At 38.0% G+C, this 24,810-nt stretch overlaps 1 protein-coding gene across 17 annotated transcripts in view; it reads left to right on the top strand.

The window, feature by feature from the left end:
- The window catches only part of MAGI2 (membrane associated guanylate kinase, WW and PDZ domain containing 2), a 1,439,413-nt gene that overhangs the window by 1,110,919 nt on the left and 303,684 nt on the right, over positions 1 to 24,810 (top strand). For 10 of the 17 annotated variants that reach the window (XM_032275750.1, XM_032275745.1, XM_032275743.1 and 7 more), the window contains 3 exons: positions 3,658 to 3,778; positions 4,128 to 4,257; positions 5,714 to 5,896. In XM_032275750.1, the coding sequence (XP_032131641.1) occupies positions 3,658 to 3,778; positions 4,128 to 4,257; positions 5,714 to 5,896 (434 nt within the window). Of the gene's footprint in view, positions 1 to 3,657; positions 3,780 to 4,127; positions 4,258 to 5,713; positions 5,897 to 24,810 lie in introns of all 17 variants that reach the window. The other 7 variants (XM_032275749.1, XM_032275751.1, XM_032275748.1 and 4 more) reach the window with 3 other exon arrangements.

The raw sequence follows: 24,810 nt of genomic DNA, 5'->3' as shown, positions 1-24,810 counted from the left end.
ATGACTTCATTTGTGACAATGTAAATGTTCTGCAGCAATTAGCTTATGGTGCTACAGCCATATCCTGCTTCTGCTGCCTGTGTGGCCCAAGGCCTGCCAAACTCATTCACTGGTATTTTCATTCTCTGTGAACTCTGGAAACTCATGTGACCATAAAGCAGGTGGCTACACATTAACTTTTCTAAGAAAATAATTATATGCAGGTGGCAAGTTGGAGGAACTCTGTTGTATGTGTAACTGCATCCCAAAAAGTTCTGCAATGTATTTTCTAAGGATAAAGTTATGCAAAGACGGATTTAGAGCAGATAGGAAACAAGAAAAGTTGATATCCTAGAACATTTCAAAGCTGTTTCTTGGTTTCTTAAAGCTATTGACATACATGTTTGAAAATAAATGTTTTAAAACACACATTCATCATTTATTTAACAAAAAAAAAAGTATTTTTCATTCATTGTGTTGGATGCTCACTATGCAAAGATAAATAACACATGTAACCTGTATATAGGAGTACACAATCTAGGGAAGGAAATCAGCATGAAAATTAATCATTAAAATACATTGTAATAAAGTTAGTATAGCCTATGAAATTTATTACTGTAAAATTATCATTTAGGATGCTGTATACTACGTCACAGAAATCTCTTTATTCAAAATTGGGAAAGGAATGTCACATAAGACCTAGTAACAGGAATACTATGTCCTTCTAAACAACTGGCTTGAGTGCATCTTAAATACTCTGAATAGTGTAATTGGTGGAATTAGCAACTTAAAAGCTGAAAGCTAATTTGCAGTAAAACTCTAGTAAACAAATAGGAACCTACTTTGTCAATTCTGTCTATTGATCTCCCATCTAAATTCAACTAACTTCACCCTAATTTTGTTTACTTTTGTTGTTGTTGTCCTCAAATCCTCTTAATGATGAAGTGGTATATAAGAAAATAAGTGAATAGTGACTATAATCAATAATTACTTAATTGTGTATTTTTTAATAACTTAAGGAATATAACTGGATTACTTGTTACTCATAGGATAAATGCTTGAGTGGATGGATTTTTTTTTTAAGTAAACAAACTGCCATGAGAGAAGTCTGTTCAAAGTTTTCTGAGAATCCAAGGGGGAAGGGCATGACACAGGCAGGAAATGAGTCTGGGAGGGGTTAGGGAAGGAGACATAGGAGAGATAGGAAAAGCATCATCAGAGTAACGGCGATGACCATGCAACACTTCAATAACAGTAATAAGAAATAACTACATCTCTAAAAAATTACAACCATACCTTCATTCTTGGGTTCTTCCTGGGTATCTAAGGGAAATACAAACCTTGTGAACATTTTTCTTATCCTCACAGCAACCCACGATGTAGCTACTAATGTCCCCATCTCACAGATAAAAATATTGAAGTTTAGAGAGTTAGAAATTTGCCCAAGATGCCACCTGAGACTCAGGTTGTCTTGCTTCAAGTGCTGCACCATTTATATACTGAATCTCTTAAGGACAGATAAGAGGTTTGATAGAGAGTCACTGATCAGAGTATGTTCAAAATAGAGGGCACATGTAGTGATGCGGCCAAAGGTGAAGCTACAGAAATGAGTGAGGGCAAGATCAGGAACAGTGTATGTTTAGGTAATGGGAAGGTTTCAGAGGATTTTGGTAAGGAAGTTACGTAATAATGGAGAAACAGGAAAACAGGCATCAAACACTGGTCCTTCCAAAACAGGATGGCAGTGTTAGAGTTTACAGGGTAAAGAAGCTTTGGAAGCTCACATGCTTTACAGGCACAGGTATTATTAGTTCACTGTGCACCACAGTCACAATGCACAAGACCTGGGTGCATGAGAGCATTGCAACAGCATTTTACTTCCGGTGAAAATAATTTCACACAGATGGTTGTACTTTGAACCTTTTACAAATGAGTTTCATTAACAAAGAGCACTGTTATAAGCACTCCCTTCCTAAACAACACCAGAGGCAGTTAGAGTAAGGACCCAGTGCTTCTAAAGATCCCCCAATAAAGCCTTTCTTATGGACAAAAAATAATGACAGTGATGGTGATGATTAAGATGATGATGGTGATACAAGCTGGTACTAATTATTGAGCATGTCTACTCAAAGCCATGTGTTAATATTCATTATTTCACATACTGCTCACAACCACCCCAGGAAGGAGGCATTATGCTGGTATTACAGATTAAGACACTAAAACTCAGGTTCGATAACTCACCCATGGTCATACTGCTGGTCAAGTGGTAGAGCTGGAATTTGAATACAGGACTGATTGACTGCACAGCCTGTAGGGCAGGCAGCTACCTTACCCTGTCTCCCATGAGGAAAGAATTAGATATTGCAGTTGGCTTACCATGTTTCTGGGCACTGCTTTGGAATGATCTGATTCATAGTGTTAGAAAATTGGTTGTTGAGATGTTTCTGCTTCTATCTCTTTTCCTTTCTGAAGCTATAAGTGGTTTGTGTTGGGGCCATGAGGGGTGTACACACACAATAAGTATGTGTGCATTTAACAGTGTGAAATCATATATCAAAAAGAAAAAACTGTGTAGAGATTCGTTTTAGAAATGAACACGGCCAAGTCCAGCCTTTCCACTTACGAGACGTGATTTAGAGCAAATAATCCGATCTCTCCATGTGTCAGTCTCATTGCCTTTAAAAGGTGAATAATTAGAATTCAAGTCTGTTTTGTTATGAGGCCTCACTGAGGAAAATTAAATATAGTAACTAGCCAAGAGTTAAGTACTCAGTATTTGTCAATTTCTCCTCTATCCCTTCTCTCCTCTTCATACTTGACTGCCATAATTCTATTTCAGTTTGTACAAAGAACCAAAATCAATATATATGCCAGCCCTCTCATGAGGTGTTTATATTCTAGAGAAAGAGCACCATAGGGCCACCACTAAGCAGGCATGTTCGTTCCTACTCTTCCCACAGATAAGGAACTCTAAAAATCAAACAGCGTGCTATACAGGAATTCACATTTTGCTTAAGCTATAAGCTCTCAGTTTAGCTGGGCCACAGCTGCTTTAAGCCACTCTGTGTCTGATACCTACAAGTTTGCCATCTCATGATGTAGAATATGAATTCTCTACTTTACATTGATGTCAGCATAAACTGTCCTGTATATGTATTCTGTAATTTCTGCAAACATCTTGGGAGTCTTTCTCCAGGATCCCAGTCTCTCAATCCAGTACTAACTCTAAACAGTGCAGACTGGTTGCTACACTCTATCAATGAATTTACCTCCCACGTATCCTGTTGGATATGGTGACTTTGCAAAGCTCAGATGATGCTGTTTTCTTCAACACCACTCAGTATAAATTTCTTCACCACTTATTTTTATACATCAAACTCACCTCAAAGGAACACAGTAGACCAGAAAGCCAGTGCACATTCTAGTTCTTTTGGCTGAATCATGTATAATGTAAGCAGAATGGCATATGATGGACCCTTTGAGAACTCAGCACTTGTCACAGAAATGTGTGTTGTACACAGGCCAGCCTGGTCTGGAGCCTGACCGCATGCTGGGTGAGGCACTTGACTGTAATCAGATAAGGTGACCCTTAATCACCTGCTCTGTCTAGAGCCATACATATGGCCTTTTAAATGACTTTGCCCCACTGTTGTCCTAATTTGAAATTTTCTTTTTTAGCCACATAAATAGAAGAACACAGTTTGAAAATCCTGTCCTGGAAGCAAAAAGGAAGCTACAGCAACATAACATGCCCCACACAGAACTTGGAACAAAGCCTCTGCAGGCCCCAGGTTTCCGAGGTATGATACCTGTCAGCATGTGATGTTTCAAAGGGAAAATTGTCTGTCAAACTGCCTGCTCTTCCAAATATGTCTGTAGCTTGGACCATTTTGAAAAATTGATTTGCTTTCTCCAGACCCTTCTATTAGCTTTAGCTGGATGTTTGCTTTCTCTCTAAACTAATGCCTTTAGCAACCACAGATGAAGTTAAAGCCTCAGGCAGTACCTTGTAGGAATGTACAGCATGTCGCCAGGTAGAGATGAATGGATTTTGATAGTGGCACTGTAAACTGCAGAGATTCATAGAGACTCATAAGTTTGTCCTTAAAAGACCAAGCACAAGAATGAGGCTTGTTCTCCTTTGTGACGTAGACAGCTCCTCATCGACATTACCTAGGCCCAAATCCATCTGCCCCCGCGCTGCCCCGGAGAGGTCGCGCAGTGTGGATGACTTGTCTTACTATCAGCGTGACCCAGCAGGGAGGCCCTGGCTGTTCGGTATGTCCCAGGGCTGCTTTCGGGGCCTGACTACACCTGGGAGCCACGTAGTGGGATGAGTTGCTGCACAAACTTTTCACAGCTAGTGGGCTTCTAAATAAAAGCACCAAAGAGCCTTTGGAGTCGGGAGGTCTAGGCTTGCCTGCTAATTTTCACGCCATATACTACAGCATAATTAAATGAATGTAAAGGTCTCCTGATGAGCTTCTCTCCAATTATAAACTTTAGTTTGATAAAACATAGAAGAAAATATTATGGTTTTTATTTATTTTAAAGAAGCTCTGTTTTTAATAAAGATACACGTGACATGTAAGTGAACAGAAAAAGTAAAAGCGTAAGAGAATGACTCATTTTCTTAGAGTTGATTTCATACCACCCAAAATGTAACAAGAAAAGGTATCATGCAGAATACTTAACTGAGTTACAATGTACAATTTGGCTATTACAAATATTAAATCAGATCACCTAAATATAACACATTTTTAAAGAATCATAAAATATTTATCTGATGGAATTTAAAGCAGATATTAATTCCATTTCCTAGTATGACTGTTATTTTTAAAGCACTTATTATGGTTAGGAATATATTTGTTACAGATTGTAGCTGGAAAAGCATATCATATAATAAATTAGCAGGTAAATCTATACGGCTGCTTATTCAAATTATTCAGGCAGCCGTATGATTTGAATCTATCAACATATTGTTACAAAATGTGTTACCTTTACATTCATAATTATATCTAAAAACATTGGCTTGCCTTTTGCTCGCATTTTAGAGTATACTAAACACTATGGGAGCCAATAGCAATTTATATATCTAGTTATCTTCACAGTACCTCACAATAGAGGGGTGTAAACAAAAGTCAGTCCCACATACAGGTACTCTTTCTAAGCAACCTGGACCTTTGAATATGTGATCACGTTCCACTGCTTCTCTGTTTGCTATGCTGTACATGCTGAAATGTTGTGCTCTCATTCACTTAAAAAAATCACAAGTCCATTTTATTTTTCTACCCTTATTTCTTCAAGGCTTAGTTTAGAATCGGCCACTGACACATACCTCCTACCCGGAATCTTTCATAACAAGAGGAACAGATCCAGATGTGTCTGTATGATTTGAGCTCCTTGTTCCTCTTTCTCTGAAGGCTCTGGCACCCTGTTGACACAGCCTTTTTTAAGCCCAAGAAGGCTAAATTAATGAATGGAAACTGATTTGACAAAAAGTCTGTCTCCAAACCAAACAGCTTTTCATCTTTCCCTGGATGCTTGGGACTGCTTTTCACCTGTAGGAAGTTCTGATAGTTTTGCTCCTCTTGCAGTCGCCACCTGCTTGCATTTGCTAAGACCCCCCACATTTACCCCTGGGATTGTTGCTGCTCAGCGGCTGGCTTTCTCTTGTCTGAGAACTTGCCTTAAACATGCCTTTTTCTTTTTTAACTTATATTGGCCAATGTAGAAAAACCACTCTTCACCCGGGATGCATCCCAGTTGAAGGGAACATTCCTCAGCACCACCCTAAAAAAGAGCAACATGGGTTTTGGATTTACCATAATTGGTGGAGACGAGCCTGACGAGTTTCTGCAGGTGAAAAGTGTGATTCCGGATGGGCCTGCAGCACAGGATGGAAAAATGGAAACAGGTAAGGTCCTTGATGCTTTCGAAAATTGTTTTGCAACATTTTTTTTCTAAAGGCGAATATAAGCAGCTTCTTTTGTGTTTTTATTCAAAAGACAAAGGTCACTTCAGTTTAGGAAAAGCATAAAGTATAAATTATGTTTCCCTAAGTTAAAAAATATCAAGTTGAGTTAATTTGGAAACAATTTTGAATATAATTTTTGCCTTATATTTTTAGACTGCCCCTTCTGTTTGCTGGCTTCAATGGACTCTTGAGATTGACACTTGTCTAATTTATATCTAGCGTTTGTTCTTAGGGGTGTAATTAACATTTCACACTTTTCTAACTTATATTCAGCCACAATATTTTAAAATCTGTGTTAATCTTATAATATTCTCATGCTAAATCATCCCGGCTAGTTATTGAAATATACATGCTCATCTTATAGAACAAATTTTAAACTGGTATAAGTTGGTATAAGCCCCCATACAATGTTTTACTATATGGGTATTTTCTAGTCCTTAAAAATTATTTTTCATATATAATTACTCAGATGTCTACTCAAATTATAATTGAAATTTATTTCATGTGGAAATACAGAGGCAAATTGCTAAGGGCAGGAACATATAAAATATGAAAATTGTACAGAGTAAAGGAAAAAGTATTGAACGAGGTTTGGTTTCACAGTCTGATTTTAAATTTTCTTGCCTGGCCCATGGTCTTGGATAAGTCCCATAACTTATAAATATTAATTTCCTTATCTAGAAAACAATGAAGAAATTAAATTTGACCTTATGTATTTTAAGTGCTGATTCAAGATTTTTATAGTGTAATTTTTAAGTGCCTTAGAATATATTATAAAGTACAGTTAACACATCTCTAAAGAAATATGCTCTATCACCATTGTCATGTTTTTTGCATTGATTTAGTTTATGATATCGACTTTCTGAAAATGTGTTCTAGTATATACAAAAATTAGAGAATTACTTTGGAGAAAGAGTTCTGCCATTTTTATGACCAAAGCATATATGAATTGTTCTTCCATAGATTTTAAAGTGGTTTGTGTATAGAGAAACAACACAAAATTGAGGTGTTCGTCTGACATTTTTCATTTTAAATATCACCAATGCTGTATTGCCGTTTACCATAGAGTTTCTGTATAAATAACTTTTTAAGGTATCCTCATATTTGTCTCTGCCACTCACTTGTGAGTAATAATGCGTATAATAGATGTCATATCTCCTTAAAAGTTGAGATGAAGCTTCAAAACTAACTCACCATGTTTCTGAACACTACCATTATAAAAGTCACTTGTACATAATTTTCTCCTAGAGTGAGATAGAGGGTGTCCATGCTGCCATTCATTTGGTGATATTTTACTGAGCATCCACAACTTCATGTTGCCAAAACCCCACAAACATCAAATGTTTCAACAAAAATTACCCTATTGACTAGGATAAAAGAAAATTATGGGACTAATATCATCTTAGGAGAGGGGAAAGATTCCCCAATGCTTTTGAACTTCAGTGAAATATTTCACAAAACTATTTTTTTATAATAAGCATGTAGTTATTTTTCTTTCCACTATTTTATGTTTTAAAACTGGGAGAGACTTAATTCAGTGTAAACTTAAAAGACAAAATACAAATATTTGCATAGAAAATCTTTTTTCTTTTTTACTCATTTTGCTAGTTTGCCACACCCACACCGTCTCAGTTAGCTTTATTCAACAACAAAGTCAAAGCTTTATTTAGAATCGAGCAGACTGTCTTCATTTAAGATAATCACAAAGCAGGTCCTAGGGGAGAGAAAAGAACCAAAGATATGATTCTGTTCACCATCATGCATTTTTAGTCTTCTGTGCATTTAACTTGCTAAGCACCTCCCTCTCATAGTCATTGCAGTGCAACAGGGCTATAAAAATGGGAAGAACATAGTCCTGTTTCTCAAGGCGTTCAAATCTAGGAGAGGCCACAGGCACATAAACAAGTAATTGAAACAAAATATAATGGGCCCATAGTCACCACAATACTGGCACAAAGTCAGGAGAGTAGAAGGATTGAAAAACAGAAGTTTTTTTGTTTTTTTTTTTCCTCAAGAGATGGGGTCATGATATTCTGCCCAGGCTGGACCCAAACCCCTGTGCTCACACGATTGCCCTGCCTCAGCCTCCCAAATAGTTGGGACTCCAGGCATGCATCATCACTCATGGCTAAGCAACAGAAAATTTTTAAAGTATATTGCTAAGTGCATAATTTTATTAGGCTCTTGTGGGGATGATAATGTCTCTCATTGGATAAGAGTTTATAAAACAAAAAGTAAGTCTTGTTAAATATTCAAAAAATTTAAAATGTTTAGCTGTAATTGTGAGATAATTTAAAATCACATGTAAAAACACATTTCTGTGACATCCCACATGTTATAAGAGAGGGAATGGCTCTTCAGTCCAATTCAGCAAATATTTAGTGAACGTGCCAGACATTTTGCTAATTACTAGCAAATCCTAAATTACTAGGGATGTAAAAATGAGACAAATGTTTCTACATTCAAGAAGTTTTCCAGTGACATGTTAATGAATATTTATATCAATGCAATAATAAAAATATGTACGTAAGTACAACAGTAGTACAGAGGAAGTGGGGATCAGTTCTGCTGGGAGGTGCTTAGGGAAGACTTCAAAGAGAAGATGATGTCTGAAAGAGTTTTGAATGATGAATAAGTATCTGCTAGGCAGACAAGAGAGGAAGATCATGGGAAGAGGAAACAGTACATGCAGAGAGGCACAGTAGTAAGAAATGCCTAGAAAAGGGGCTATGCTGTCACCGTGTACATTAATGTTTCACCTTTAGTGTGGATTCATGGTGAAGTATAGAGCAAAATGATAATTATAAATGGTAAAGATGAACTACTTAGACTTGTAGCAAACATTGGAGGACAGTATAGTGTCACATATCCTCAAATTTAAAAAGCCAAAAATATCAGATATACACATATACCTGTAATTAAAACTATTCTCATAGAAATTTTCAACTAATTTTTAGCCCATTTGGCATAGAGGTTTACTCTATGGCTAATATTTTGTTTACTTATATGTTCGTGGAACTTAAAAAAGTGCTGGGCAAATAGGAGGTTCTCATAAATACTTCTCGGATGGATGGATGGATGGGTGGATGGATGCTCTTGAAAACAAAGAAATGAAATTTGAATAGGCTGAATTCCTCTTTTACAGTATAGCCTAGTCAATGCTAATTGGACAATGTAGCTGACCACTGAAGCACAAACCAGTTTTTCCGTTTCTGGACCAAATTTAAAAGACAAGTACATGGAAAAGACAAAATTAATATTCTTTTTTACTATGACTTTATCCAGTGAACCTCAAAAATTAAATAATAGATACTACAGATATAAAGGATAAGTCATTGGTATTTAAAAGGTGAGCAGTCTCATTTGACATTGAAATAAACATGAAAATATTTTAATCAACTTCTCCAGCTCTAGGTGATCTCTCATTTAGGCAAAGAGATGTCAGTAGTTTTTATAGACACAAAGGAAAATCCACTGTACCAAAAAGTTTGACCCAGGGTCCTGTACAAGAGAAGCAAGGGTGGAGTTGGGAATTATTTCTTTCTTAGTCGGCACTCACTCCTGGGAAGGGATGGAGAACAGGGGAAAATGAGGGCAGTGTGCCTTTGGCTGCTTTTTGATAACTATTTGAACCAATCCCAATGGTCCTATGATGTTCTAGAAGGTTTCTCAGGAAGAATTACCATAGTGCCCAGAAACCCTCTGAGTTCTGATTATTAAGTATTCTGCACATCCCAGCAATCGTTTGTAAACACCAGAGACCCTGATTACATTCTTTAAAGTATTTTAAAAATCAAGTTTGATGTAACATGGCTTACACAGAAACCACAGAGTCTGAAAAATAGTTATTTATCTAACATCCTTCAGTTAAAAAGCTTCTGTCTTTACATGATGTTTTGTGCTTTTCCCCAGGCTAGTTTTTGAATCAAAGCTTGTGGTTTGCAATATATACAAGAGAGAAGAGAGCTAACCCTCGTGAAGTGCTTCCGTAAGCAGGGGTTGAATTATGAAGTAACTCACAACCTGTTCATTTTTATTTGCCCTCTTTTAGTAATTATCCATTTTATTAGTAAAATCACAAGAAAGTATTCTGAGAAAAAAACATGCAAACATTTTAGCATTCTTCATCTTTCTCTTTTTTTTCTTCTTCTTCTTGTTTCTTTCTTCGCTCTTCTTTCTTCTTGCTTTTCATCATCTTCTTCTTGACAAAGTCTCACTCTGTCACCCAGACTGGAATATAGTGGCACAATCATTGCTCACTGCAGCCTCCAGCTCCTGGGCTCAAGCCATCCTCCTGCGTCAGCCTCCAAGTTGCTGGGACCACATGCTTGTACCACCATGCCTCAATAATTTCTTTAAAATTTCTATAGAGACAAGGTGTCACTTTGTTGTGTAGGCTATTCTCAAACTCCAGGCCTGAAGCAAGGCCCCTGCCTCAGCCTCCCAAAATGCCAATATTACAGTTCTAAGCCACCATGCCCAGCCCATCCTAGAATTCCTTAGACCCTGGTGCCTCTCCACTTGAGCAGATAGATGTTACCGCTGTTTTACTGGTTGCTACCCTCTATCTGTGCTTCTGAAAGTAAAGGCACAAGATTAACTTTGTAAGAACCACTTGGAGAGCTTTTTAAAAATACAAATTCCTGTGCCCCTAGACCTACTGATTCTAGATTTCTAGAAGGAGGGTTCAATAGTATGCATATATATATATATATTTTTTTTAATTGTTGAAGCAATACATGTTCATGGTAAATAAAAAAGGATTAACATATGTATAATGCTTAAAATGTCTCCATCCTCTCCCTTCCCACCCTCTAGACCTATATTCCAGAGACAATGGATTAATTTATATTCTTTTAGATATTTCTTTTGGTAGCTACCTTCATACTTCCAATGAATATGCTTATACAGTTGTCTTGATTTAACAGTTTAGACGTGACCTTTATTTAATTTCCTTTAAAAAGAAATGAAGCTTTAGCATCATTTAACCCTCCTACATCCTCCCAATAGAGCTTTACAACTAATTTTAGTGAAATTTGCATAGTGTTTGAATTATTATGGCTTTGTACATTTTTCACTGAGCCCGGTAATGTACCATAAATATCTTGTTTCCCTTAAACATCTTTTTGGAGTTTTATACTCTTTCTTTATTGCAATATCTTTCTTAAAATATACATATTTTCCCCCAAAAGTGTCATTGTGTTAGGTACTATGGAGGTTCTTTTTTTCTTCTGGTCATTTTTTTTGTCATCCTACCCCTGTCTAGTAGGGTGGTTACACAGCTGACACTTATGAACTTGGCATTATATCTTTCCCAAACACAGTCCACTGTTATTCCTATCCATATCCTCTTTCTCTAACATATCTTTATTTTACTAGAATGTGGTGCTCACATGTCTAATGATTCCAGGTTTCCATATTTAAGTGTGAAATCCTGTAAAGCTACTCGGGAGTCCAACATTTGTGGCAGAGTTTGAAGACTAGTCAGATTTTTTTTAGGCTTATGAAGCAGGGACAGAATATGAAAGTCTAATCTGTTCTATGGGGCTTTTTTCTTTCTGTTTTGGAGACACCCTCATTCTCTGACTTGGGTGTGTGGTGGGAGTCGTGCATGCAGGCAAATGGCTGGCAGATCCTCCATATACTCGCATCAGATGTTTCCAAATCCCTGGCCCTTCTCGGGTTCTGTGGAGCAACTGAAGAGTCCTTCCTGTCCATGCTGCCCTCCCAGCCAAGAAGACACCAGAACCAAACTGAGCAAACTATGTAAAGGGTCAAATGTTAATAAATACTCAGGTAAAACATTTTAGGTTTTGCAGACGGGATGGTCTCTGTTACAACTGTTCAACTCTGCTACGGTGAAAGCAGCCCTAGACAACATGTAAACAAGTGGGTATGGCTGCGTCCCAATAAAACTTTATGACAAATACAGGTGGCAGCAGGTTTTGCCTCATGGGTCTTAGTTTGCCAGCCCCTGTTCTGGCATATACTTTCCAAAGTTGTGATACCACTGCTGTCATGCCTTTATTGACATTCCATATTCCAGATTTCTCTTGTATTGTCTTGTCTTATAGCAGTCTTTCTCGGGATCTCCTCACTGCTGTGGGTTTATCTATTTTAAAGTCCTTGTTAAAGAGACAGATGTGTGTTCAATCTGTTATCTTGAACCAAAAGTCTTTGATATTCACATGTTATGCCCAATGGAGTATGAGAATGACTGCCTGTAGTAGTAGCAAGAAGATTTCCTTTCTCACCTACTGTACGGCTTTGCAAACACTCCATCCTATCCTCCCCTCTCCCATCCAAACCTATGCTCAGAACTGCTTGGAAGGAGTGTTTGTGAGTAACAGTGGGGATTAACTTTTGGGGTGGAGACTAAGGTCTTCTGTCCAATAGAAAAGAACCCAATCCTTCCATTTATCTTTCGTTTCAGTCACATTAAGTGGATTCTAGAAATAAGTCTAAGACATTGGAGTATGAGCAGTTTCTCACTTTGGGGGCTTTTCGCACCGTTTCAGGACACTCTGTCCCATAGCATTATTATCTGAAATCTTGTTTACCCCTTTATTCTCTCAGGAAGAGCGAAGATTAACCTGAGGCCCGTGTGGATGGTGATGGGTCTGCTCTCACAGGAGCAGTTACTGCCTCTCTTCTTCGCGCCGGTCATTCCATATTGATTTTCCCGCTATTAGTCACCCAGCAATTCCCCACTCCACCCCAGGCTAGTGTTCTTTGGCCCTTCCTAACCATTCTAAGCTCCTTAGCAGTTTACTAAAATTTCCTGGTTGCTCATTAAACATTCCCTGAGAAAGAGCTGCAAGAAAGCCTAAGAAGTCATTTGAAAATGTTTTCTGGCTTGTTTTTCCACCACTTCATAACCAGCCTATATCCAGAGCAGGCTTCCTTTTGAAACCTGAGCACATGCTGAGGTGGGCTCTCCCCACAACTGCCCTCTTTAAAAAGTCTTAGTGAAACAGCCAGGCTTTCATCACTGCCCTTTGTCACAGCAAATGTGTTCACATTTAGGTAGTATAAACTATTTAGGTGGTCTGTCAATTGCCAGAAGCAAATGAACTAATCAGAGAAATGTAACTTTTCTACTTTTTTGATGTACTTGTTTAGTTTTCTATTGCTGCCTAACAAACTATGCCAAACTCTAGTGATGTAAAAGAACACTAGATCATCAGCTCATGATTCTGCAATCTCACCTAGGATCAGGTGGGTGGTTGTCTTCTACTAGACTTACTTCAGGACTCATCACCCAGGTGCAGTCATATGAAGCTCTCCTGGGGCTAGGATGCACAGGATGCCTTTACTCACACTTGATGCCTTCGCTGGGATGGTTGGGACACCTGGGATCTTGCCCAGCATCTCTCTACAGTCTCAAAAACAAGGTAGCTTAGGGTAACCAGAAAGCAAAAGGGAAGACTGTAATGCCTCTTAAGACCTAGCCTGGATCCTGAAGAGCATCACTTTCACTCCACTCCATTGATTTAGGTGGTATCAATCATTTAGGTGGTCTGTCAATTCCTAGAAGCAAATGAACTCATCAGAGAAATGCAATTTTTCTACTTCTTTTAATCAGAGCGAGTCATAGGTCAGCCTGGATTCAAGGAAAGAGGAACCTTTTGGTGGAGATGTAGCAAAAAGCTTTTAGTAATCTTTATCTACTGCAGTATGTTTCTTGTGGCTGCTTTATTTCAGAGTTCTCTGAGTTTGTGCAAACTCCCCTGAGAAAAGCACCTTTCACTTTTATGGGCATTCTGCCTCCTTACAATCTTGCTGGTACAGAGTGTTGATAATTTTTTCCTTTCAGTTCTCTGTAGTGCTAGCAATAAATAATAGTGAATCATAATACCACATCCAGATATCATAAGCAGTAAAACCACCACGTATCTAGCTTTATCTTTCTAATAAAAATAAAGGAAGTAGCTGTAGGAATTCAGCTTTTAAAAAAAAGGTTTTAATCTAGCAAAATATTCATACTCACATTCGTTTAGATAATTTTCTAAAAATCTCATAATATAACATCATTTTGCCTGTTTAGACATTTATGAACTTTGGGTGCTAATGAAAACATTTTGCTCTCTTTAAAAGCCAGAAAATAAATTTCTAGGCAGTTGGCCAATACTAGTATCTTTGGTAGACAAAAAATAAACTTTGTTAGCCCATCAATATATTTACTCTTGGTTCTTTGTAAAAACACCTAACTTGCAAAATTTCATTTTGTTCAGATACCTAATATTTCCACTGCTAGTAATGTATTTCTCAGATCAGTAACAGGACATCTCACAGTGAGGGTGAGAGCAGCGCTGATCACTTTCTAGCCACTACTCTCCTTTTATAATGACACATAGGTGATCCATATGTCACACCTGGAGAAGTGCTTGAATTTGGCTACAGACCAAAACCACTTGGGAATTAAAAACAATGTTATTGCATCAATTCTTAATGCCATACTATGCTCCAGCAACAGATTGAGTTTTAAAAAGAGGTCTTTGTAACCCAAATGTTACTGTGGTTCCTCTTTTTTCTCATTTCTGTCTTTTCTCTTCTTTTTGCCTTGCACAGTCCTCTTTATTCCCTCTTCATTTAAAATCACATTCTGATAAAAGCTCACTTAAGAAAGGATAACTATACAAATCTTATCCTAGGTTCTCATCTCTCCCCAAGGATTAAGAACTTTACTATCATTTTAGTGCAGATATAGCAAAGTGTGCTACTTTATAGTTTTTTCTAGTTTCAGTATTGGTATCCATTTGGATAAGTCACAAGTAATTGAGGTATGATATTCATGACAATTTTACTTATTAAAGTCATGAAAGTCAATGCACTTAAATTTACATTTATTAGTTATATTTTAAGTTGTTCTGCACAAAATATTTAATTTGCAGTAAGGCTCGCTGGCCCTCTTAGGAGCTAAAGGAAAAAATAGGTGGGGCCTCTACTTAGCCTCACAGCAGAGTTCATAATGGTGCTAGACATTATAACACCAGGAATGTTAGAGTACCAGAGTACATTACTGAGTATGAAATTGGCATTTTTAAAAAATCTGAAAGCCTATTACTTAAATAAAATAGAAATGGTCTGGAAAATATGGGGTTAATGTCGTCTTTTTCTATTTAATACTAGGAGGAGGTGGTTGGCTGTGAGTATATTACTGAGAGGTGTTTAGCCTAAGATAAATTCAAACTAAAATATTAACTAAGTGCATTTAAGCAGTTTTCATCACTTTAGCTTTTTAAGTGTAGTTTCAAAATCACCAATTCCTTTGCTTTATCAATGAACCACAATGATACAACTAGATGAAAGATGTACCAGATTCTGCTGTCTGGACTGCCATCTGCATTATTTTTATATATAATTTCAACTTTGAGATTCAGGGGTACATGTGCAGATCTGTTACATAGATATATTGCATGACGCTAAGATTTGGAGTATGCCGGATCCTGTCACCAGGTACGGAGCATTGTACCCAGTAGGTAGTTTCTCAGTCCTTGCCCCAACCCTCCCCATGCTTGTATTCCTTCGTGTCTGTTATTTCCATCTTCACATCCATAGGTACCCAATGTTTACTTCCACTTATAAGTAAAAACATGCAGTATTTGGTTTTTTTGTTCTTGTGTTAATTCACTTAGGACAATGACCTCCAGCTGCATCCATGTTGCTGCAAAGGACATTATTTCATTATTTTTATGGCTGCATAGTCTTCTGTATTCTATGGTGTGTGTGTATACACTATATGCATTTTTATAGACAATGTCAAATTCATTCAGTTCCTACTGCCCTGTCTCTGAACTGATCCTTTGGTTCATCAGGAAACAATCTGCTTTTTATGAACGATGCTTATTTTTATCTGCTCTTCCCTCAGCTGAATTGTAAACTCTTATTTGCCTGCCCCTGCCTCCCCAACCTGACTGTAAGCTCATTGAGATCACAACCTGTGTCTGATTGATCATTAATAAATCCCCAAGACTTACTTCATGACCATATATGATCAATATTTATTTAACTTGTTGATTAAATAAGTGAATGAATCTTTCTATGCAGCACTAGTCTGACGTGGATTACTATAGAGGCATAAGATTTGCTGTAATAATCATAGATTCCTCTATGATTATGTTCTCCTAACAGAATTATTTAAAGCTTTTATTAGTCTAGTTTAACCAAACATCTCACCAGATGAGTTATTATATTTAAAATACTTAGGTCATGGCACATGGAATCTCTTGGAAATGGTAGCCATTATGAATCTCCATAAGACTATCTTCCAATAAATTAAAAGCTGTAATAGTCCAGGAGTAATAGATACATGAAAAGATGTTATGAACTCTTAGGATGTTCACCCTTTGGATCCTGGAGAAAAAATGATTCTGTATTGAACATTTAAAGACACCTCTTGCTTCTTTAAATCATTTTAGACTTAATAGAGGTATCAGAAAATTTTCAGAATTGTGGTGCCATGTTGACAAGTGTTCTGTTGGCAGACTGGCAGCTGAAATAGGGACATTTCACCCCTTTGTATGTATTATCTGACACTGAAGTTGGGCTAGGTACCATGTAAGTATGCCATAGATGGCTCATCTCTTTTTGCTAGGCATGTTTTAGTGAAATCAGTAAACTAATCTTCACCTGTTTAGTAACGGACTCTCTAATAAACCATTTTTCATATGGTTATCCACTACAAAAATAAAAGCAAATCAATTCTGATTCATAACAAAAAGAAAAGTCTGAGGAGGGTAAGATAGTTGGAACATGCATGAGGAAAGGTAAATGTTTCTGCTAAGAGAAATACTCCTTGAATTATATATCTGTGTAGGATATTGGGGCTTATTCCTACAGCTTGTCATGTGAGCTTGCAAGTGCTCGGTGAATGGTTTAATTGTATAGATATGCACATATGTATCATCATCCATAGGTATGAGGAACATAAGTGAGAAGAAGCAAGAAACGTGTCTTTCATTTTCTTTAGATAAGTCATAGATCGCAGTTCACAATTATGAATCCCTTAGTATTCTGAATGAAGAGACTTCATTGAAGTCAATAGGAGATAAATTACCATGCAGACCTTTGTATAAGTGTGATTCTGCTGGTTTTTGCAAGCTGCCAGTGAAATTACAGATGTAGTGCACTGGAGTCTGAAAATATCAAAACTGCTGCAGCTGCAGAAACATTATTCCTGTATCCAGTGTAATTAATGTGCCTCTCATATGCTTCAGCTGAGGGTTTGCATGAACTGACAAGAGTACACATGGCAAAACTTGAGTGTCATCATCTAACTTACTACTTTGTTGGAAAATCAAACTCTTAAAGGTAGATTTTGCTTTTTTTAAATGGCAAGAACTGTTGTCAAAAGGAAAAAATTCTATCACATATATGAGATATTGACAAAAGAAGTGGGAACTTTGTTTAGTGAAGCCAAGGTTAATAACCTAGAACTGTCTTTCTTCATATCATCACCTTTATCTTCCTGCTCTCTTTGTTTTAAAGTGTTGGGTCCTAATGTTTGCACTCCTCTTCTTTGTTGTATTTCTTTTGTATTTTCTTTTCTGACTATGGGGAGCAGTGGGAAAGAATACTGGATATATTTTCTCCTGTGCCCTCATGAAATAACAGAAATATAAATATTTGGTATGAAAAAAATGACTTAGATTGCCACATCTCTAAATTTAATACAAAATATTGAACATAATTTTAAGCACAATGATAAGCAATGTAGCAACATTGGCGTTCTTTTCAGGAGTCTTTCATGGATTTGTGTAAGATTGGGACATAAAGGGTTTGATGTGTTAAAGTAATGAGATTAACAGGGAGGGAGAGAGAGAGAGAGAGAGAGAGAGTGAGCGTGAGCGCACTAGCACGAGAAAGGTGGGAGCAACAAGAGCTGGAGATACAAGCATCGGTTCCTGCATGCAGTGACCACTGTGAAAAACAAGATGCCAGGATTTTCTGGTCATTGACATTTGCCTACAGACTACATCAGTGGTGACAGGTGTAATCTCAAAATTTACAAAGTAGAACCTCACGTACAATGTAAAAGATAAGGAATTGTTTTTAGTGTTTTCATCAAGGCCTAAGTCCTTGAGGGGTTTTGGGCTTTCTTTTAACAAAAATGCAAAGGTCATTTTTCCTTTGGAAAAAAAATAATAACTACCTGCCATTTCCTCAAGAAAAGGTGACATTTTTCTATGAAAAGGAGACATTTTGCCCATAGGCTAGTGGAAGCAGTTTCTAGGATTGCCTGACAGTGAGTTCACATAAGAGCAGAACAAGATGCTGTGCCTCTGGCAGAAATGACATTTTCCTCCCTATTCAGAGCTGCAAATTCTAAAAAATACAAAACTGATTTTTCGTGGTAAATTTCCAAGGCTCTTATTGATGTGTGAAGTGGCATTATTAATTAATGTTATGACTACATGCCTTGCTGAGACAAGCAGAGGTTATACAAAGATGGCAGGCTGGGGCACTTAGCCCTGAGTCAGAAGTCCAGGGCTTACATCTGATTTCTGACATCGAATAATCTTGTTCTGTTTCACAATCCACCTAGCCCCTTATTGCACAGCATCAGTATTTTCATCTATTACCAACTATTCAAAATAGATATATCTACTTGCTCATTCATTTATTCAGCAAACATTATCAGGGCATATTGAGTGGTATTTTTCATAGAATTGACTCCAGGGCCCACAAACTTACCTCCGTGCTACTGTGGGGCTCCCCTGCTATAATCAAACTCTCTCCTCTCACCCTGACCTCCATAAACAGACACTGAAGACGAGAAGACAGAATCTTCAGGTTAGTTTTTCTTATTGGGATTTGTGTTTGAGAAGTAACACAACCATCCACATGAAAAAGGAAGGGGAGACTACAGGAGAATCACTCATTGAAACTGGGGTAGCCAGTAAGAAAGGAAGATGGAGATCAGGTTTCCAAATTGGACATCTGCTCAGGCAGTAAACTCACTCCCTTTGCTGGTCATAACAGGAAAGAAGTGAATTGGAGGGAGATGGCAGGAGCGAGAGAAGACATGGCAATGAAGGCATTGCCACTGAGTATTTGGCATGACAAGGCTATGTGAGATTTCTGTGGTTGAAGTGACCATGGAGAATGGAGTCTGACTTGAGCCAGCTGTCTTCTATCCTCCACTCAAGAGAGCTGCCTGCTGGGCAAGGAACACTCAGCATCAACAGGCTGGGCAGTGCTCCAATGTGGCAGGAGCTGACAGAGGTGAAAGAGGTCAAGCTTGAGCCAAATATTACACTGGCCAGAGGATGAATGCAGACATCCATCCCACAAAAGAGCCCGCCATTGCATGCTTGCCACTTCAACAGCCATTTACCATTCACCAGAGCAGCAGCCACAATCAACACAAAAAAGCATGCAATTGCAACCGGTTAAATTAAGGGTGAGGGGTGTTTTCCTCTATGCCCCTAAAACACTGGAAGAACTAGACCTTGAAGAATGAACAAGGGAAGAGGCAGTGATTCAGAAGCAGACCATACCTCTCTATGGAGGAGGAAGGAAAGTGATTTAAATCAAGCTTGATATTGCGGCTTTAATGAGACTGGATGCATTATAGCAAAAAGTTTACTTAAAAGTTAATAATCTTCCCAAGATATCATTAAGAAATGGGAAAAATGAATGAAAGTAGTAATTGGTTAAAAAAAAAAAAAAGGCTACTTTATATTTTTATACCTCCTCCACCTCCCCTTCTGTCTTTCTGAAACAAACAGAAGCTGGAGAAGAGGAAAGGTATGGGATCAAGTCCATTTTCCTTGGTAAACAGATGGCATGTGCACCGAGTACCCACCATGCATCAGGAATCCTTTCAGGTCCTAGGGATCTGTGCATGTATAATACCAGTCTCTGCCGTAAAGGAATGTACAGTGTGGTAAAACCATGGTAAAGCCATGGAGGAATGTGAGCAATTTAAAACGGCACCTGGAGATAAGCTAAAAGAGTACAGACTGCAGAACAAGGACAGAGGAGTGAGTCTCTCATCAGAAGAGATGTCATGGGGAGAGATCAGGCTGGATTTCACAGAAGTGTAATTCAGAGACTGAAGGGAAATTAAGAATTTATTAGGCATTCCAGGTTTGGAGAATAGTATGTGCAAAAATGCAGACATCCGTTCATTCAGCAGGCACATGTGGAGCATTTACTATGAGCCAGGAGCTGTGTCAGGTAGGATCTCTTCTTATAAGATGAAAGCACTGTGGTCCTTGGGAGTCTCTAAATCTGGAAGACATGGAGAATCATCCGCTTGTCTGTTATGCCTGGAGCCTAGGAGAAAACAGAGAAGGAAAGTGGAAACAGAAGTTAAGGTGAAAGGCTTCCAGGAGATTGATCAGGAGGGAACTATAAAGCATGCTTAAGAGGAATGGAAGGGTTATAAAAGGGGAGCAACATGATCAAACACGCAACGTTCAAAATAATTTTGATCAAACTGATCAAAAGATACCTCTGGAGAGAGAGAGAAATAGAATTCACAAAAGAAGTTAAGAAATGTGTGGGATCAAGTTCATTTTCCTTTCCAGACCCATCCCTTCTAGTTCTCTTTGTTCACTACACCAATGATCTCCCTTGCCCTATGGCTTCCACTTGGGTTGGATCAGCAGGAAGCAGCAGTCGATCACAGGGCAGGATGAGAGTGGGGTTCTGGTTCTTCATGCCTTGGTTCCTTGGCTGCTAGTTTGCTGTATGCTGGTCATCTCCCTGTCGGAAGCCTCAGCTCTAACAACCATGAGAAGAGAAAGAGGAATGAAAGGACAAATATCTGGACAGTAGAATCAATGTTCCTCTTGTCTGCATAGAAGAAAGGGGAGGAGAAAGAGTCAAGTTTGTTTGCTCGTTTGAGTATCAAGCTAGAGCAACTAGGTAGACTATGGTACTAGAATAAGAAGCAGGCATTACATCGCTTTAACCTAATTAAGGTGCTTTAATATCTTTTAAGTCATAAGGAATAAGGCTAGGTTAGGTGGTATGTGAACAAGGCTATAAAGTTTGTCTGGAAGATTCAGCATCTGTAAACTATCTCCCATCAAAGACAAATCAGCTCTCAATTTCATAGCTATATTTTCTTTGTTGAGTGTTTTATGATTCCCTTTTTGGCTCTTATCAGGAAGTAATGATAGCAATAGGATTCATGTAGCTGATACTGTTAGGGGTATAGTGGGATAATAAGAATATATGCTGAAGTCTACAACATAAAGAATGCAAAGTGCTTCAGACATGGAATCACTGCCAAAAAGAAGGTGGAGCAGCCATTCTTTAAATCAGTTTTTTTGGAGTTTCTTAGAAGGGAGAACAATCACAAAGAGATGGCAACTATAGAGAGACAGATTTTGATCCATTATTATTATTTTTTTTTTTGGATTTTTAAATATACTCTAAGTTCTTGGGTACATGTGCAGAACCTGCAGGTTTGTTATATAGGTATACATGTGCCATGGTGGTTTGCTACATCTGTCACCCTGCCATCTACATTAGGTATTTCTTCTAATGCTATCCCTCCCCAATTCCCCCACTCCCTGCTATCCCTCCTCTAGCCACCCCCAACCCCACAACAAGCCCCAATGTGTGATGTTCCCCTCCCTGTGTCCACGTGTTCTCATTGCTCAATACCCACTTATGAGTGAGAACATGTGGTGTTTGGTTTTCTGTTCTTGGGTCAGTTTGCTGAGAATGATGGTTTCCAGCTTCATCCATGGCCCTGCAAAGGACATGACTCATCCTTTTTTTTATGGCTACATAGTATTCCTTGGTGTACATGTGCCACATCTGCTTTATCCAGTCTATCATTGATGGGTATTTGGGTTGGTTCCAAGTCTTTGCTATTGTCAACAGTGCCGCAATCAACATGTGTGTGCATGTGTCTTTATAACAGAATGATTTATAATCCTTTGGGTATATACCCAGTAATGGGATTGCTGGGTCAAATGGTATTTCTAGCTCTGGATCCTTAAGGAATCGCCACACTGTCTTCCACAAAGGTTGAATTAATTTATGCTCCCACCAACAGTGTAAAAGTGTTCTTATTTCTCCGCATCTTCTCCAGCATCTGTTGTCTCCTGATTTTTTAATGATCGCCATTCTAACTGGCGTGAGATGGTATCTCATTGTGGTTTTGATTTGCATTTCTCTAATGACCAATGATGATGCGCCTTTTTTCATGTTTGTTGGCTGCATAAATGCCTTCTTTTGAGAAGTGTCTGTTCTTTTCCTTCGCCCACTTTTTGACGGTGTTGTTTTTTTCCTGTATATGTGTTTAAGTTCTTTGTAGATTCTGGATATTAGCCCTTTGTCAGATGGGTAAATGATTGCAAAATTTTTTTCCCATTCTGTTGGTTGCCAGTTCACTCTAATGATAGTTTCTTTTGCTCTACAAAGCTCTTAAGTTTAATTAGATCCCATTTGTCTATTTTGGCTTTTGCTGCCATTGCTTTTGGTGCTTTAGTCATGAAGTCCTTACCCATGCCTATGTCCTGAATGGTATTGCCTAGGTTTTCTTCTAGGGTTTTTATGGTTTCAGGTCTTATGTTCACATTTTTAATCCATCTGGAGTTAATTTTTGTATAAGTTATAAGGAAGGGGTCCAGTTTCAGTTTTCCGCATATGTCTAGCCAGTTTTCCCAACACCATTTATTAAACAGGGAATCATTTCCACATTGCTTGTTTTTGTCAGATATGTCAAAGGTCAGTTGGTTTGTAGATGTGTTGTATTATTTCTGAGGCCTCTGTTGTGTTCCATTGGTCTTTGAGGCAGAGTTTTGCTCTGTTGTCCAGGCTGGAGTGCAATGACGCAATCTCGGCTCACCACAACCTCCACCTCCCAGGTTGAAGCAATTCTCCTGCCTCAGCCTCCTGAGTAGCTGGGATTACAGGTGCCCACCACCATGCCCAGCTAATTTTTGTATTTTTTTTTTTTAGTAGAGATGGGGTTTCACCATGTTGCCCAGGCTAGTTTCTAACTCCTGACCTTAGGTGGTCCACCCATCTTGGCCTCCCAAAGTGCTGGGATTACAGTCGTGAGCCACTGCACCCAGCCAGATTCATTATTTTTTTTAAAAAATAGCTTAATAACAGAGCTACCTTACAATGAAATAGGTTGTCTAATCATCATCATCATCGTCATCATCATCATCATCATCATTCATTGAGAGTTTAATGACAGTGTGCCAAGTTCTTAATATATAATATCTGATTTAATTTTTATGATAACCCTGTAGGATAGGTATAATTATGTTTATTTTAAAAATAAAGAACTGAAGTTTAGGTAAGTTAAGAAACAAGCTCAAGGTCACACCACCAGCGTGCAATAAGCCTGGGATCCAAACCCTTCTTGACTCCTGTGCTGTTCTGCCTTCCAGGAGAACAGTCAACTCCACTAAACTGGAGGTTTAATCCCCGTCTCAGTAATTGCCTCTCAGACTCTGATTTCCTAAGTCCCATCTCTAAGGTCTGATGTAATTCTCACTCTCCACCAGCCTTCTGTTTTTTCCCCTCAGTCAGGCTTCTAAAGTGTAGTGTAGAGTGTGTGTGTGTGGGTGTGTGTGTGTGTGTGTGTGTGTGACAATTATTTTGTTCCATTTTTTTATTAATAAAAATGGACGTTGAGGGAAAGTGTGTGTGTGCGTCGCAATTATTTTCCATTTTTTAATTAATAAAAATGGAGTTGAGGGAAAGTTTTAGGTAAGAGATAAAAATCCATTCCATTTTTACTAATATACCCTTGGATGTATATCCAAACACTCTGGTTAGTTAAAAAGAAAATGTCAAGATCAAAACACAGAATGTATAGAAATTTCATGCAAGCATGGGTTTATTTCCTTGCTATATGCCCCTGTGTTTTGCTCCCTACCCTTATTGATATCAGAGGAAAAAAGCCAGCAAATATATCCAGAAGTCACTTCACATTCTTAATCAATAAGTATCTTTTGTTGTTAAGAAGTACTTGGTTAAATGTGTTTCAAAACTCCTCAGAATAAAAACTATGCAGTAATTTGTATGTCATTTACATTACCAAATTAAGTACAGTTTTAGAATTGCAAGAAGATTTCACATGATGTTCGAGGTTAAAATGAAACTAGGTCCTAGGAATAAAAAATATGACCATAAAAAATAAACCTAACTACTTAGACTAAGTGTAATGAAGTAGGATCCCAGGGCTGGTCTCTGAGGCTCCTAATTCCAAACTATCTCCCCAAAGTAAGTGTTCTAGGACCCTTGTTTTGTTTCAAGCATGTGATAGATGAAAGAATGTAGTGTTACCTAAGAAGTGATCCGAAGAGGGTTGATGTTTTCTCAAGACAACATAGAATGCAGAAACATCTTTGACATTTTTATGCCAATCCAAACATATCATATCTTTTTACTTGAAGGAAAGAAGGATGAATGTCCTTTGCTCACATTGCTGAGATGGTTAAGTAAGGAATGAGGTCCTCAGGTTTTATGAGACAAATTAATTACAGTAAGATATTTCTTGTAGTTCAATACCAAGACATTATACTATACTCTGTTGATGCCTCAGACCTAAGTATGTATTTGATATTCTTGCCTGGAAAACCTCTGGTGTCACAGTCATAGTATAGGATAAAGAAGAAAGTGACTACAAAAATATTTTGGAAACTGCAAAACCCTCTTCAAATGTAAATTTGTTTTTCGGTAATTTTACCTTTTTAAATATCTTAATATGCCACTTTCTCCATTTTAACCTACTATGCTGATGCATATTCTTATGGTTTCCCTTCTTGGGGTTGTCAGTCTGTCTAATTAGATTGTAGACTCATCAGACAGAGGCCAATGGCTAATTCTGTATTTAGTACAGAAACAGTACACTGCTGGTATTTAATCCT

Source organism: Sapajus apella, unplaced genomic scaffold, assembly GCF_009761245.1.
Source record: "Sapajus apella isolate SASKATOON/1434 unplaced genomic scaffold, GSC_monkey_1.0 scaffold7, whole genome shotgun sequence".
NCBI lineage: Eukaryota > Metazoa > Chordata > Mammalia > Primates > Cebidae > Sapajus > Sapajus apella.
The sequence above is the reverse complement of the archived record's forward strand: the minus strand, read 5'-3'. Positions and strand labels throughout refer to the sequence as shown.